Below are 14,083 nucleotides of genomic sequence, written 5' to 3'. Positions count from 1 at the left end.
GACTGGGGAATATGACATTATGTACACAGAAGGTGATACGGTAACAAAATAAACACAAAGTGAACAGAGAAGCCCAGAGGCTAAGAAACTGGGTGTCTCCCTAGTATTAGTAATGCTCAGATGGAAAAAGCAAGATGTTGTGTTTTAATACGTAGAGAACCCGAAATGCTGTTGCTAAGGGCAACAGCAAAACCCTAAAGGGTTACCAACGGGTGTGGCAGTAAACTCCTTTGTCAGAGATGGAATGATAGACACAAGGAGAGTCTCCACAATCCTAATCCTCACTTGCAGTGCACAGGTTCAGCTTACTGCCACTAAACTGACACCTGAACACCTTGCACAGTGAGACAGGATTTAGGCAGGCAAATCTGAGAATACAGACGCAAACTTGCTAAGTTCACAGAGTAGCAAAAGAACCCCAGCAAGTTAAACGACTGATTCCAGTCTTACTGCTAGGTCTGGATTGGCAGAGTGTAGTACCAAATCCCCAGTCCTATTTGCAGTAAGCAACATCAAATACAAAGCTACACAGTACTGGCTAACTTTCAGGAACTGACTAACCAACAAAGATTCAGCAGCATCTGCTTAACCTGAGAAGAGGCCTTATATAGCAGGTGCTGTCCATGCCCCACTCAGACCTCACAGACTGTGAGCACAAAAACCAGCACCGGATCCCCTGCCGTGCACAGAGCCTGTAACCACTGCACAGCAAAAGACCCGAACCGGAGTATCAGCTGTGCTCAGGTTACTCCGCTAGCACTTGTCTCCCGGTTGCTATGACGACGTGGCAGCACAGGGCAGGAGACCCTAACAGTACCCCCCCTCTGACAAGGGGTCAAAGAACCCCTACCACCGGGTTTATCGGGGAACTGCGAGAAGAAAGAGCGTATCAGTCTGGGGGCATGAAGATCACAACTGCGCACCCACGACCGCTCCTCCGGGCCATACCCCTTCCAGTGCACCAAAAATGACAGCCGACCCCGAACCATCTTGGAGTCAAGAATCCTTTCAACAACAAACTCCCTCTGGCCACGTATCAGAAGAGGGGAAGGTCTTCCACTGGAAGAAGGATTACTAATCGCCCGTTTTAAAAGGGAACAATGAAATGTTTCATTGATACCCAAAGAACGGGGCAGATCTAACTGAAATGCCACCGGATTGATAACCCTGGTGATCTTATAAGGGCCGATGAACCGGGGGCCTAACTTATGAGATGGCTGTCTCAACTTCAAATTCTTGGTAGACAACCAGACGAAGTCTCCTAATTTGAAGCTGCAGGGTCTTTTCCGCTTATCAAAAACCCTTTTGGTCACTAATGACACAGACACAAGGGCTTTCTTCACTTTCCTCCAAATACCTCTAAGGACCGAAACCACAGAGGAACCACCAGGCGTGGAGTCCAGGGGGTCAAAAGAATTGGCCTTAGGATGATGCCCATACACACAAAGGAAGGGAGAGATCCCTGTAGCAGAGTGAGCCGCGTTGTTATAGGCAAACTCCGCCATGGACAGATGAGCAACCCAGTCAGTCTGACACTTGGAGACATAACACCTGAGGAACTGCTCCAAGGACTGGTTCACCCTTTCAGTCTGCCCATTAGACTGCGGATGGTAGCCTGACGACAAGCTGACAGAAATCTGGAGATCGGAACAAAATGCCCTCCAGAATTTGGCCACAAACTGGGATCCGCGGTCAGAGACCACATCAAGTGGCAACCCGTGGAGACGCACAACATGCAGCATAAATAATTCAGACAGGCGTCTGGCCGATGGCAGCCCAACCAGTGGAACGAAGTGCGCCATCTTCGAAAACCTGTCAACGACAACCCAGATGGCTGTCATCCCCGAGGATTTGGGCAAGTCCACCACAAAATCCATTGAAATGTGGGTCCATGGCTTAGATGGGATAGAGAGTGGATGTAATGGGCCAACAGGAACCCCTCTAGGAGTCTTATTTCGGGCACAGATGTCACATGCCCGAACCTACTGATCCACATCCTTAGCCACCGAGGGCCACCACACCGCCCTAGATAGCAACTCCCGAGTTCTGGCAATACCCGGGTGACCTGCCGACTTCTTGGCATGGAATTCCAGGAACACTCGCTGTCTTAACCTAGGAGGCACAAACAAAAGACCTACCGGAAGGTCTGGAGGAGCCTGCTCCTGTGCTCTAAGGACTAATGATAAGAGGTCCTGGGTAATGCCCACTTTAATACATGATGGGGACACAATGGGCAACGGCTCCTCGGTGGTCTCCTGGATTGGAGCAAAACTCCGCGAGAGCGCATCAGCCTTGATGTTTTTTGACCCAGGGCGATATGTTATCAAAAAATTAAAGCGAGCAAAAAACAAAGCCCATCGTGCCTGCCTGGCATTGAGACGCTTCGCTGACTCTAAATATGCCAGATTCTTATGGTCGGTGAGAATTGAGACCACAAACTTAGCCCCCTCAAGCCAGTGTCTCCACTCCTCGAGTGCATCCTTAATAGCCAACAATTCCCGGTTACCCACGTCATAATTCATCTCGGCAGGCGGAAATTTACGGGAAAAGTAAGCAAAAGGATGAAGGCGATTATCAGACACTCCCATCTGAGAGAGCACTGCCCCAATACCCATCTCAGAGGCATCCACCTCCACCACAAAAGGACGCTCTGGATCTGGGTGTCGCAGCACCTTGGCCGATACAAATGCCCTTTTGAGACGGGCAAAAGCCGCTTTAGCCTCACAAGACCAGTGAGCAACATCCGCCCCTTTCTTAGTGAGTGCCACCAAGGGCGCCACTATAGACGAAAATCCAGCGATAAATCGTCTATAAAAATTTGCAAAGCCCAGGAAACGCTGAAGCGCCTTCAAACTAGTGGGCTGCACCCAATCCAGGACTGCCTGTACCTTGGAACCCTCCATTTGGAAACCTTCTGGGGAGATAATATATCCTAGAAATGCGATTTGCTGAACTTCAAATTCGCACTTCTCCAGCTTCGCCCCAAGCCGGTGGTCTTGGAGTTTCTGGAGGACTAAGCGTACATGCTTCCGATGTTCCTCCAGGGAATGGGAGAAGATTAGGATGTCATCTAAGTATACAACTAAGAATCTATCCAAATATTCCCTGAGTACATCGTTCATGAAATCCTGGAAGACTGCCGGGGCATTACAGAGCTCAAAAGGCATCACCAAATATTCATAATGCCCTGAGTGGGTATTAAAGGCAGTCTTCCATTCATCCCCCTCTCTTATTCGGATTAGATTGTACGCACCGCGTAGGTCAATCTTAGAAAAAATGGTGGCAGTACGAAGCTGGTCAAACAAGACCGAATGAGAGGCAGTGGGTATGAGTTTTTAATCGTGATATGGTTCAATTCCCTGAAGTCGATGCAGGGTCGCAACGAACCGTCCTTTTTACCCACGAAGAAGAACCCCGACCCAACTGGAGACTGTGAATGTCTGATAAATCCCTTAGCCAAGTTCTCCTGAATGTACTCTGCCATAGCCTGAGTCTCAGGACGTGACAGGGAGTACAACCTGCTCTTGGGAAGCTTAGCATTTGGCAACAAATCAATGGCACAGTCATAGGGGCGATGGGGAGGTAGTACCTCTGCAACTTTTTTGGAGAACACGTCCGCAAAATCTGCATAACACCCTGGCAATCCTGGCAAACTTAGCTGCGAGAGCCTGACTGGAAGGCTCAAGCAACTCCTGAATCAATCAGTACCCCAACTAAGAATCTCCCCAGAGACCCAGTCAAATTGAGGATTGTGGGCCCTTAACCAGGGTAACCCCAACACCAATGGGGCAAAAGTACAGACAGTCACATAAAAGGACAATTTTTCAGAGTGTGTGGCTCCAATAAACAAAGAAATCTGGCTAGTGCAAGAGGTAATTTTACCTTGGGATAATGGTTCCCCGTTTAACCCACAAATCTCAATTTCCGATGCCAAGGGTACTAAGGGAACAGAGTGTTTCAGGGCGAATTGGCGGTCCATAAAAACCCTGTCGGCCCCACTGTCCACAAAGGCTTCAGTCTTGACAGTTTGACCGAGGATCTTCAAGGTCACCGGAATGATAAAAGTCTTCTTGGGAAATTCTGACTTCTGGCCTGACAGGATATTTCCCATCACCCTCAGGCCCTGAAGTTTTCCGGCTTTTCTGGGCATGATACTACCACATGACCTTTATTCCCACAGTACAAACACAACCCCTGCTGTCTCCTCCGCGTCTTCTCACGCGAGGAGAGGCGGGTAGCCCCAATCTGCATAGGCTCCTCGGAAAATTCCTCAGAGTCTGAGGTTCCCTTGGGAAAGAAGGAAACCTCTGTCTCCCTTTCAAGCCTACGCTCTCTCAGCCATCTATCCACCCGGATGGATAACTGCATGAGCTGATCCAAGCTATCAGGCAAGGGATATTGTACCAGTTGGTCTTTTATCTGGTTGGAAAGACCTCTTCGGTACTGGTGTCTCAGCGCTTGGTCATTCCACTGGGTATCATGGGCCAACCTCCGAAACTCCGTACAGTAAACCTCAACTGGCCTTCGCCCTTGCTTAAGCATCGAAATCTGAGCCTCGGCTGAGGCCGTCTTGTCAGGGTCATCATACAACATGCCCAGTGCCGTAAAAAAAGCATCAACACTTTTAAGCGACGGACAGTCAGGCTGCAACCCATATGCCCAGACCTGTGGGTCTCCTTGTAGCAAGGAAATCACTATGCCCACCCACTGAATCTCCGACCCAGAAGACTGAGGCCTAAGCCGGAAGTATAGCTTGCAGCTCTCCTTGAAACAAAAGAACTGCGAGCGATCTCCAGAAAAACGATCCGGGAGATTCACTTTCGGCTCCTTAACCCCTGAAGGTGCTGCTGCTGCGGGAGCTCCGCCAGCAGCCTGGGAGGTGTGCATTTTAATGGACAAATCATTAAATTGTCGAGTCAGGACCTGCACCTGATCGACCACCTGCTGCAACGTATTTTGAGGGGTATGCTCCATATTCCCACAAAATTTCAACAGGAGTATTAGGCTGCTGAATATGTTATGCACACCAGTGCCTGCAGGAATGTACTGGTGTCTGAACTGTTATGCACACCAGTGCCTGCAGGAATGTACTGGTGTTTGAACTGTTATGCACACCAGTGCCTGCAGGAATGTACTGGTGTCTGAACAGATAGGGATGCAAAACAAATTAACTCACAGACAGACTGGGGAATATGATATTATGTACACAGAAGGTGATAGGGTAACAAAATAAACACAAAGTGAACAGAGAAGCCCAGAGGCTAAGAAACTGGGTGTCTCCCTAGTATTAGTAATGCTCAGATGGAAAAAGCAAGATGTTGTGTTTTAATACGTAGAGAACCCGAAATGCTGTTGCTAAGGGCAACAGCAAAACCCTAAAGGGTTACCAACGGGTGTGGCAGTAAACTCCTTGGTCAGAGATGGAATGATAGACACAAGGAGAGTCTCCACAATCCTAATCCTCACTTGCAGTGCACAGGTTCAGCTTACTGCCACTAAACTGACACCTGAACACCTTGCACAGTGAGACAGGATTTAGGCAGGCAAATCTGAGAATACAGATGCAAACTTGCTAAGTTCACAGAGTAGCAAAAGAACCCCAACAAGTTAAACGACTGACTCCAGTCTTACTGCTAGGTCTGGATTGGCAGAGTGTAGTACCAAATCCCCAGGCCTATTTGCAGTAAGCAACAACAAATACAAAGCTACACAGTACTGGCTAACTTTCAGGAACTGACTAACCAACAAAGATTCAGCAGCATCTGCTTAACCTGAGAAGAGGCCTTATATAGCAGGTGCTGTCCACGCCCCACTCAGACCTCACAGACTGTGAGCACAAAAACCAGCACCGGATCCCCTGCCGTGCACAGAGCCTGTAACCACTGCACAGCAAAGGACCCGAACCGGAGTATCAGCTGTGCTCAGGTTACTCCGCTAGCACTTGTCTCCCGGTTGCCATGACGACGTGGCAGCACAGGGCAGGAGACTCTAACAAACATGTGTTGCTGAATGGAAGTGCACCAGAGATATATAATATTACCACACAGTGCTGGGATTCTATACGTGTTTCCATGTATGTTCTGTATGAGGAGAGGGCTGGAGATAATGTGTTATTAGTGTGTGTATACTCACTGTCAGTTTATGCAGTTACAGGTCTCTGTGTGGTACGCGTCTGCTATAACGTGTGTTGCTGAATAAAAGTGCACCAGAGATTTATACTATTACCCCACAGTGCTGGGTGTCTATACGTTTTTCCTTGTATGTGCTGTATGAGGAGAGGGCTGGAGATAGTGTTATTAGTGTGTGTGTATACTCACTGTCAGTGTATGCAGTTACAGGTCTCTGTGTGGTACACCTCTGCTATAACATGTGTTGCTGAATGGAAGTGCACCAGAGATTTATACTATTACCCCACAGTGCTGGGATTCTATACGTGTTTCCTTGTATGTTCTGTATGAGGAGAGGGCTGGAGATACTGTGTTATTAGTGTGTGTGTATACTCACTGTCAGTGTATACAGTTACAGGTCTCTGTGTGGTACACCTCTGCTATAACATATGTGTTGCTGAATGGAAGTGTACCAGAGATTTATACTATTACCCCACAGTGCTGGGATTCTATACGTGTTTCCTTGTATGTTCTGTATGAGGAGAGGCTGGATATACTGTGTTATTAGTGTCTGTGCATATTCACTGTCAGTGTATGCAGTTACAGGTCTCTGTGTGGTACACCTCTGCTATAACATGTGTTGCTGAATGGAAGTGCACCAGAGATTTATACTATTACCCCACAGTGCTGGGATTCTATACGTGTTTCCTTGTATGTTCTGTATGAGGAGAGGGCTGGAGATACTGTGTTATTAGTGTGTGTGTATACTCACTGTCAGTGTATGCAGTTACAGGTCTCTGTGTGGTACACCTCTGCTATAACATGTGTTGCTGAATGGAAGTGCACCAGAGATTTATACTATTACCCCACAGTGCTGGGATTCTATACGTGTTTCCTTGTATGTTCTGTATGAGGAGAGGGCTGGAGATACTGTGTTATTAGTGTGTGTGTATACTCACTGTCAGTGTATGCAGTTACAGGTCTCTGTGTGGTACACCTCTGCTATAACATGTGTTGCTGAATGGAAGTACACCAGAGATATATACTATTACCCCACAGTGCTGGGATTCTATACGTGTTTCCTGTATGTTCTGTATGAGGAGAGGGCTGGAGATACTGTGTGATTAGTGTGTGTGTATACTCACTGTCAGTGTATGCAGTTACAGGTCTCTGTGTGGTACACCTCTGCTATAACGTGTGTTGCTGAATGGAAATGCAATCGAACCAGAGATTTATAGGCGTGTAGACTATATTTATTATCTTCACCCAGGACATACTGTAGAAGTCTGAGATTCAGGTTGAGGTGGCTTTTACCTAAGAGGGTATAGTTAGGTCTAGTACTAATTTTAATGCATATAAATAAATTTTGTATAAATCTTATGTATTTTATATGATTAAAGAGTGCCCCCAAAAGAAATTATTTTTGCTTTAGTCCTGCATGCTGGCAGAACTCCTGTTGCTATGTAACATTTCAGCGTAACCGGTGGGGGGGGGGGGGGGGGCACCGACAGAAATTATTATTTCTGGCTGAGTTTTTCCTAGATGCTGTATGTTGTTGGGTCACATGATAACGGAGATACACCTGTACCTGCCTCTTCTTAGTCTGGTGCCGTATCATTCTTCTTTGTGTACAATCGTCATCGTCTTCTTCATCATCATCATCATCATCATAATCATCATCATTTTCATCAGCTTGGATCTAGCTCCAGGGAGGAGGCAACTGTAACTGATGGACCTCCCATAGTGCATAACTGTGGATTCCTCAATTCTGTACGTGGCTTAAGGTGTGTGAACGTGCCCTTTCTGTACGCTATGAAACAGGGGGCAAGCGCAGGATTTCTGGAGGGGGGTTTCCAAATCCACCCTTCAATCTGCTGCTCTGCATAACCGCAGAACATTAGAGCAAGCGTGGGAGTCTGATGGACAAGTAGAAGAACCTAGTTCAGACCCTGGACATTTTATATATATATATATATATATATATATAAAATCTTCCTCGCTAGACGTTCTTTGTCTGCTGATCCACTCTGTCAGTCCCTCCATTTGTTACCGGTATTCTACCATGTTAAATATAAAATACCTTTACTTACATACAAGGCCAATAACCAAACTGCACCATCATACATCTCTTCACTCATCTCAAAATATCTCCCTACCCGACCTCTCTGCTCTGCACAAGATCTACGTCTCTCATCCACATGTTTTACCTGTTCCCACTAAAAATTACAGGACTTTATCCCAGCTTCCCCCTCTCTGTGGAATGCATAATAAGACTCTCCAAGCCTTTAAATGTTCCCTGAAAACTCACCTCTTCAGACAAGCCTACCAAATTCCAGACCCACCCACATAGCCTACAGTGCTTCTCTATCTAATTACATCCTCTCTGTACAGTCCACATAACCTCACATATTTTGTCTTCCAACATTGCGGGGTGATCATATCATACAACCCATTATTCAACATAGGAGGGGATTACTCTGCACATAGATCCAGCAAATTTAACTACTGTGCATGCGTAGCAGCCATTTTCACCATGATTGCAGTGCCCGATGCTGGACTCCGGAAAGGTAACTATTTAAATGTGGGTGTGTTTTGTGGGTCCCCCTGGAGCAAGAGCTCCATGTGCACCGCACACATTGCACCCATTATAGAAACACCAATGTATATACACACACACGCCCCCACACCGCAAAGCCACTCCTCTTTTGTGCCCGAACCGAGTGTAATTTGGGTGAGTGACACCTCTGATAGTGACCACACCTAAAAGACAGATCTGCAGCAAAACCCAATTAGAATTACATGATAGACAATCTGTATGTTTGTACAATGTCTTTAGCAGCAGACTGTCATTTATAAACCAGATGTCAGCTATGTGTAAACCTGTGATACGTTCCTGATATAAAGTGTGAATTTATTTCAATCACCTTATTACATGGTAGCAGAACTGCAGGTGAGGTCAGAGAAAGTCTTAGTTCTACATTAATGACCCAAACCTCCAATCCTGAAGCCTAGAGTAGTGTCTGGTAACGTGGCCGGTAGACGGGCATCACAGGAGGAAATGTCCCAGACAACACTTAATGTCACAGTGTGGCCGCAGATTGCACAGTGACTACAGGACGATGGTGGATACTATTGCAGAAGCATATTACATGACACATGTTTTAATGCCTTTGATTTATTTCAGGGAATGAATTTTGAACCCAGTATGATTAGCTTTAGTAGCCCATTATTTGTATCTCAGAGAAGTGGAGGTTTTGTTTTCCCGGAAGATAGACAATCACATAGCGGCCCACCATCCCATGACACTGAAAGTTTTGTGACGCTCCAGCTGCTAATTTGGTAATCTGTCCGCAACTGCAGAACCAATAGAAAAAGAGTTCACGTTAGTGCACGCTGTACGTGATTATGTTCATTACACACATTTTCTAAGACACAGATATACGGAAAGTTATTGCAGAAGTGACATCTAAGTTATTGCAAAACCTTTGTGTTGCAGTATGAAAGTGAATGATGATGTCACAGCCGCATAATCAGTCGCAGGCTCTATATTATACTGGCCTCAGGACGTTTTCTATCATTTCTCCAGCAATAAACATCAAATAAAATCAAATGATTAAAAAGATTTGGCATTTTAAATAGAATTCCATATTATTCCAAATTCACCCACTAAATACACATTTGGGGCCAAATGTAATTGGGTGTTTTTTTCTGAAAAATACGAGTTTAGCGCTAAACTGGCCAAACTTACAAACTCACAAATGTAATAGGGTTTGGGAACATGCAAACATGTCCCCTGCAATCCCAAAACTCCCAATTGCACACATATAACTCAGACAAGGGGGGTCATTCCGAGTTGATCGCTCGCTAGCTACGTTTAGCAGCCGTGCAAACGCTTAGTTGCCGCACACAGGGGAGTGTATTTTCACTTTGCAAGTGTGCGACCACCTGTGCAGCCGAGCTCTGCAAAAACAGTTTGTGCAGTTTCTGAGTAGGTCTGAACTTACTCAGCCCTTGCGATCACTTCAGTCTTTTTGGTGCCGGAATTGACGTCACCCCTCAAACGCCCGGACACGCCTGCGTTTTCCCTACCACTCCCAGAAAAAGTCAGTTGGACCCATAAATTAATTTTATTAATAAATTTATTAATTAATTAAATTTATAAAAAAATTCATGGGCGGGACCCTTTTCCAGATTTTGCTTATGGGGCCCACAAGTTATAGTTACGCCCCTGCCCCAGGGTGATCCCGGTGGTATCGGCAGTGCAAGGGTGCCGGCTGTGTCATCTGTGTGGGTGTGCCAGCAGTATTGGCAGTGCTGTGGTGCTTGCAGTGTCCTCTGTGTGGGTGTGCTAGCAGTGTTGGCAGTGTGGGAAACTGGCTGTGTTCTCTGTGCAGGTGTACCAGTGGTGTTGGCAGTGTGGGGGTGCTGGCTATGTCATCTGAGAGGGTGTGCTAGCTGTGCTGGCAGTGTGGGGGCGCCGACTGTGTCAGCAGTGCTGGGGTGCCAGTGGTGTCCCCTGTGTGGGTGTGCCAACAATGTCGGCAGTGTTGGTGGGCTGGCAGTGTCATCATTGTGCGGGATTTACAGCTGTGTTGGCAGTGTGGGGGTGCCAGCGGTTTCAGCAGTGCTGGCTGTGTTCTCTGTTGGGGGTTGCCAGCGGTGTCCTCAGTGTGGGGGTGGGTAGCAGCAGCCAGTATCTTTAACACACATTGGGGGCTCCCCACATACAGTATAGCTACATAACCAATGTGAGGGCTCTGTGGCATAATGTGAACTGGGGGTCTACATTGTGTTTAATACATTTGTATTGCTGGGAGCATTTGCACATTATACTTTTAGCAGCATTTCTTACTGACATTTTTATTGGTAGGGTCCCTACAAGTTAGCCATCATGGGGCCCCCCATACTTTAATCCAGCTCTTTGTGAAAGATACAGATGGAGCCTCCGTTATCTTCACTGTTTCTCCGCCTAAACGGAGGTTTAGTTGCACCTAGGCGATAGCTTAGGTTGCTGAGTTTAATCCCAGATAGGCGCGTTGAGGCACGACTACATACTCAGCATGCAATACACATCTCCACCACTGGGTGGTTAATGCTCCACTAATCCAGTACTTTAGAGCAAATAGCGGCAGAATGATCTGACGATACAATGGTCAGAATGATCCGAAATTATATTAATGATCTGACGATACAATGGTCAGATGGAGAGGGTCAATTAAATTATATATATATATATATATATATATATAGTTTATACATACGCAAATGAACATATTAAAACACTTGTCAATTGCCATGTTATTGATGTGAGCGTCCAAGTCCCGTAGACAAAGCAATAGAGCAAAAATTTCATATAGTGTATGCAGATGCAACTAAAGTGTGAATGCAATAATGTAGTTAATTGACGTTAAAGTATGTACAGTATAGTGTATGTCCCTTAATGGCATATAACAAACACCAATGGGAAGGAATCGCTGTTTACAGTACTTTTACACATGAGCTTGTGTATCTTCCATGAAGTGGTGTGGGCAAGCGGTGAAGGCTTCTGCCTCCCATGCTAAGAGACCTGGTTTGATTCTGACACTCACTTTATTTTTTGCTTTTTTTAAAATCCATTGTAATATACCTTCACATTCAATAGAAGTGTGCACACAGCTTTTACATAAAGCAGGGTAAATCTGCAGGAACAACTCATTCCACTATCTAAAATACACATCGGCAATGAGGACCCGTAGACATACCAATTAATATAAATTAGTTAATTCTGATGCAACTAAATGTTCTAGCAACACAGTACTGTAGATCGTCGGTGTTAGAGAATCTGTGTTGTACTTTTTGTGAAGGAATCACTGCAGTTCTCTATCTGAATTTAATATGCAGTGCAATATTGTGTTGTACATTTACTGTAACCTGACCTCCCTACTGTCTACTGTATGAACTGTGCAGGCTCCAAGGGAGACAGGGGGAAGTGGGATGGGGGTAGAGGGAGGTGCTGGCTTAATACCGTGTTCTGTAATATGAGCGTCCAAGTCCACTAACAGCATAAACAAACATTAATGGGAAGAAATCACTGCTTACAGTACTTTGACACATGAGCTTGTGTATCTTCCATGAAGTGGCATAGGCAAATAGTGAAGTCTTTGGCCTTCCATGCTGAGAGTCCCGGGTTCGATTCCCAAAGTGCCGGTTGCGGGTTTTTTTTTTCCGACACTAACTTTATTATTTTTATTTTTTTAATCTATTGTAACATACCTTCACATTCAATAGAAGTGTACACACAGCTTTTACATAAATCAGGGTAAATCTGTAGGAACAACTCATTCCACTATCTAAAATACACATCGGCAATGAGGACCCGTAGACATACCAATTAATATAAATTAGTTAATTCTGATGCAACTAAATGTTCTAGCAACACAGTACTGTAGATCGTCGGTGTTAGAGAATCTGTGTTGTACTTTATGAGATTAATCACTGCTACTGTACCAATTTCACATCTATCAAAGCGACTGCAGTTCTCTGTCTGATTTTCATATGCAGTACAAAATTGTGTTGTATATTTATTGTAACCTGACCTCCCTCCCTGTCTACTGTATGAACAGTGCAGGCTCCCAGGGGGGAAGGGAGAAGTAAGATGGGGGTAGGGGGAGGTGCTGGCTAAATACCGTGTTGTGCTTTATGAGCGTCCAAGTTCCTTAACAGCATAAACAAACACTATTTTTTTAAATCTATTGTAATATAACTTCACATTCTATAGAAGTGTGCACACTTCTAGTCATTACAGCAGAGTACATCCAGGAACTTAGGGAGGAGCTTTTATCTCTCCCCATTATACTCAGAAAGATAACATTTGCCTCTGTAGCCTTTAGAGCAGGGTACATTACAAGCTGTTCCTGCTATTTAGTACTCAAATACAAATCCAATAACCTAGGGAGGAGTTTTTATATCTCCCCATTATACTTAGAAAGCTAGCACTTCCCGCTGTACGTTACAAGCTGTTCATGCTATTTAGTACTCAAATACAAAATACTATACAGCGATGCAAAGCACAGTGAATTGGCATCCAGGAACTTAGGGAGGAGGTTTTATCTCTTTCCATTATACTTAATACTCTGGGATTTGGACGCTCACATAACCCTAACATCATTAGACCATACTGTACCTGTAAAACATTTGTTTGCATCTGTATATGCTGTACTATTTGCGTCTGTACTGTATATACTGTTATATAGTGTATGACATACTGTAGCATAATGTAGCGTAATGAGACACACCAGTAAAGTAGTTCTTACGCTGTAGTTCTGTATTGCATTTTAATGGAGACCACACGTATGCGCATTAGTGATTTTAAAAAGCGACATCTGGTGGATGATCGCAGGTATTACACTCAAAGGTATTGCCAAATGCTCTGTGTGCCTCCCTATGACTAGTAGAGATGAGCGGGTTCGGTTCCTCGGAATCCGAACCCGCCCGAACTTCAGTTTTTTTTACACGGGCCGAGCGACTCGGAACTTCCCACCTTGCTCGGTTAACCCGAGCGCGCACGAACGTCATCATCCCACTGTCAGATTCTCGCGAGGCTCGGATTCTATCGCGAGACTCGGATTCTATATAAGGAGCCGCGCGTCGCCGCCATTTTCACACGTGCATTGAGATTGATAGGGAGAGGACGTGGCTGGCGTCCTCTCCGTTTAGAGTGACTAGTACTAGAGAGAGACACAAATTTTGGGGAGCATATAGGAGGAGTACTACTTGCTGCTGATAGTGTGACCAGTGACCAGTGCCACCAGTTTAATTAATCCGTTCTCTGTCTGAAAAAAAACGATACACAGTGTGACACAGTCACACATACCATATCTGTGCTCAGCCCAGTGTGCTGCATCATATACTGTATATCATTATCTGACTGCTGAGTGCTCACTGCTCACACAGCTTAATTGTGGGGGAGACTGGGGAGCAGTTATAGCAGGAGTACA

The 14,083-nt window shown here is 45.5% G+C and overlaps 1 protein-coding gene across 1 annotated transcript in view; it reads right to left on the bottom strand.

Moving 5' to 3' along the window:
• Positions 1-9,266: 9,266 nt before the first annotated feature.
• LOC134908808 (fucolectin-like) overlaps positions 9,267-14,083 on the bottom strand; it is an 86,579-nt gene continuing 81,762 nt past the window's right edge. Inside the window, exon 3 of the mRNA XM_063914930.1 lies at positions 9,267-9,461. Coding sequence (XP_063771000.1) covers positions 9,323-9,461 — 139 coding nt within the window. The 3' untranslated portion in view covers positions 9,267-9,322. The remainder of the gene's footprint in view (positions 9,462-14,083) is intronic.

This window comes from Pseudophryne corroboree, chromosome 4 (assembly GCF_028390025.1).
Source record: "Pseudophryne corroboree isolate aPseCor3 chromosome 4, aPseCor3.hap2, whole genome shotgun sequence".
In the NCBI taxonomy this organism is placed as follows: Eukaryota; Metazoa; Chordata; class Amphibia; order Anura; family Myobatrachidae; genus Pseudophryne; species Pseudophryne corroboree.
Note: the sequence above shows the minus strand (reverse complement) of the source record. Positions and strands in the feature narration are given on the sequence as shown.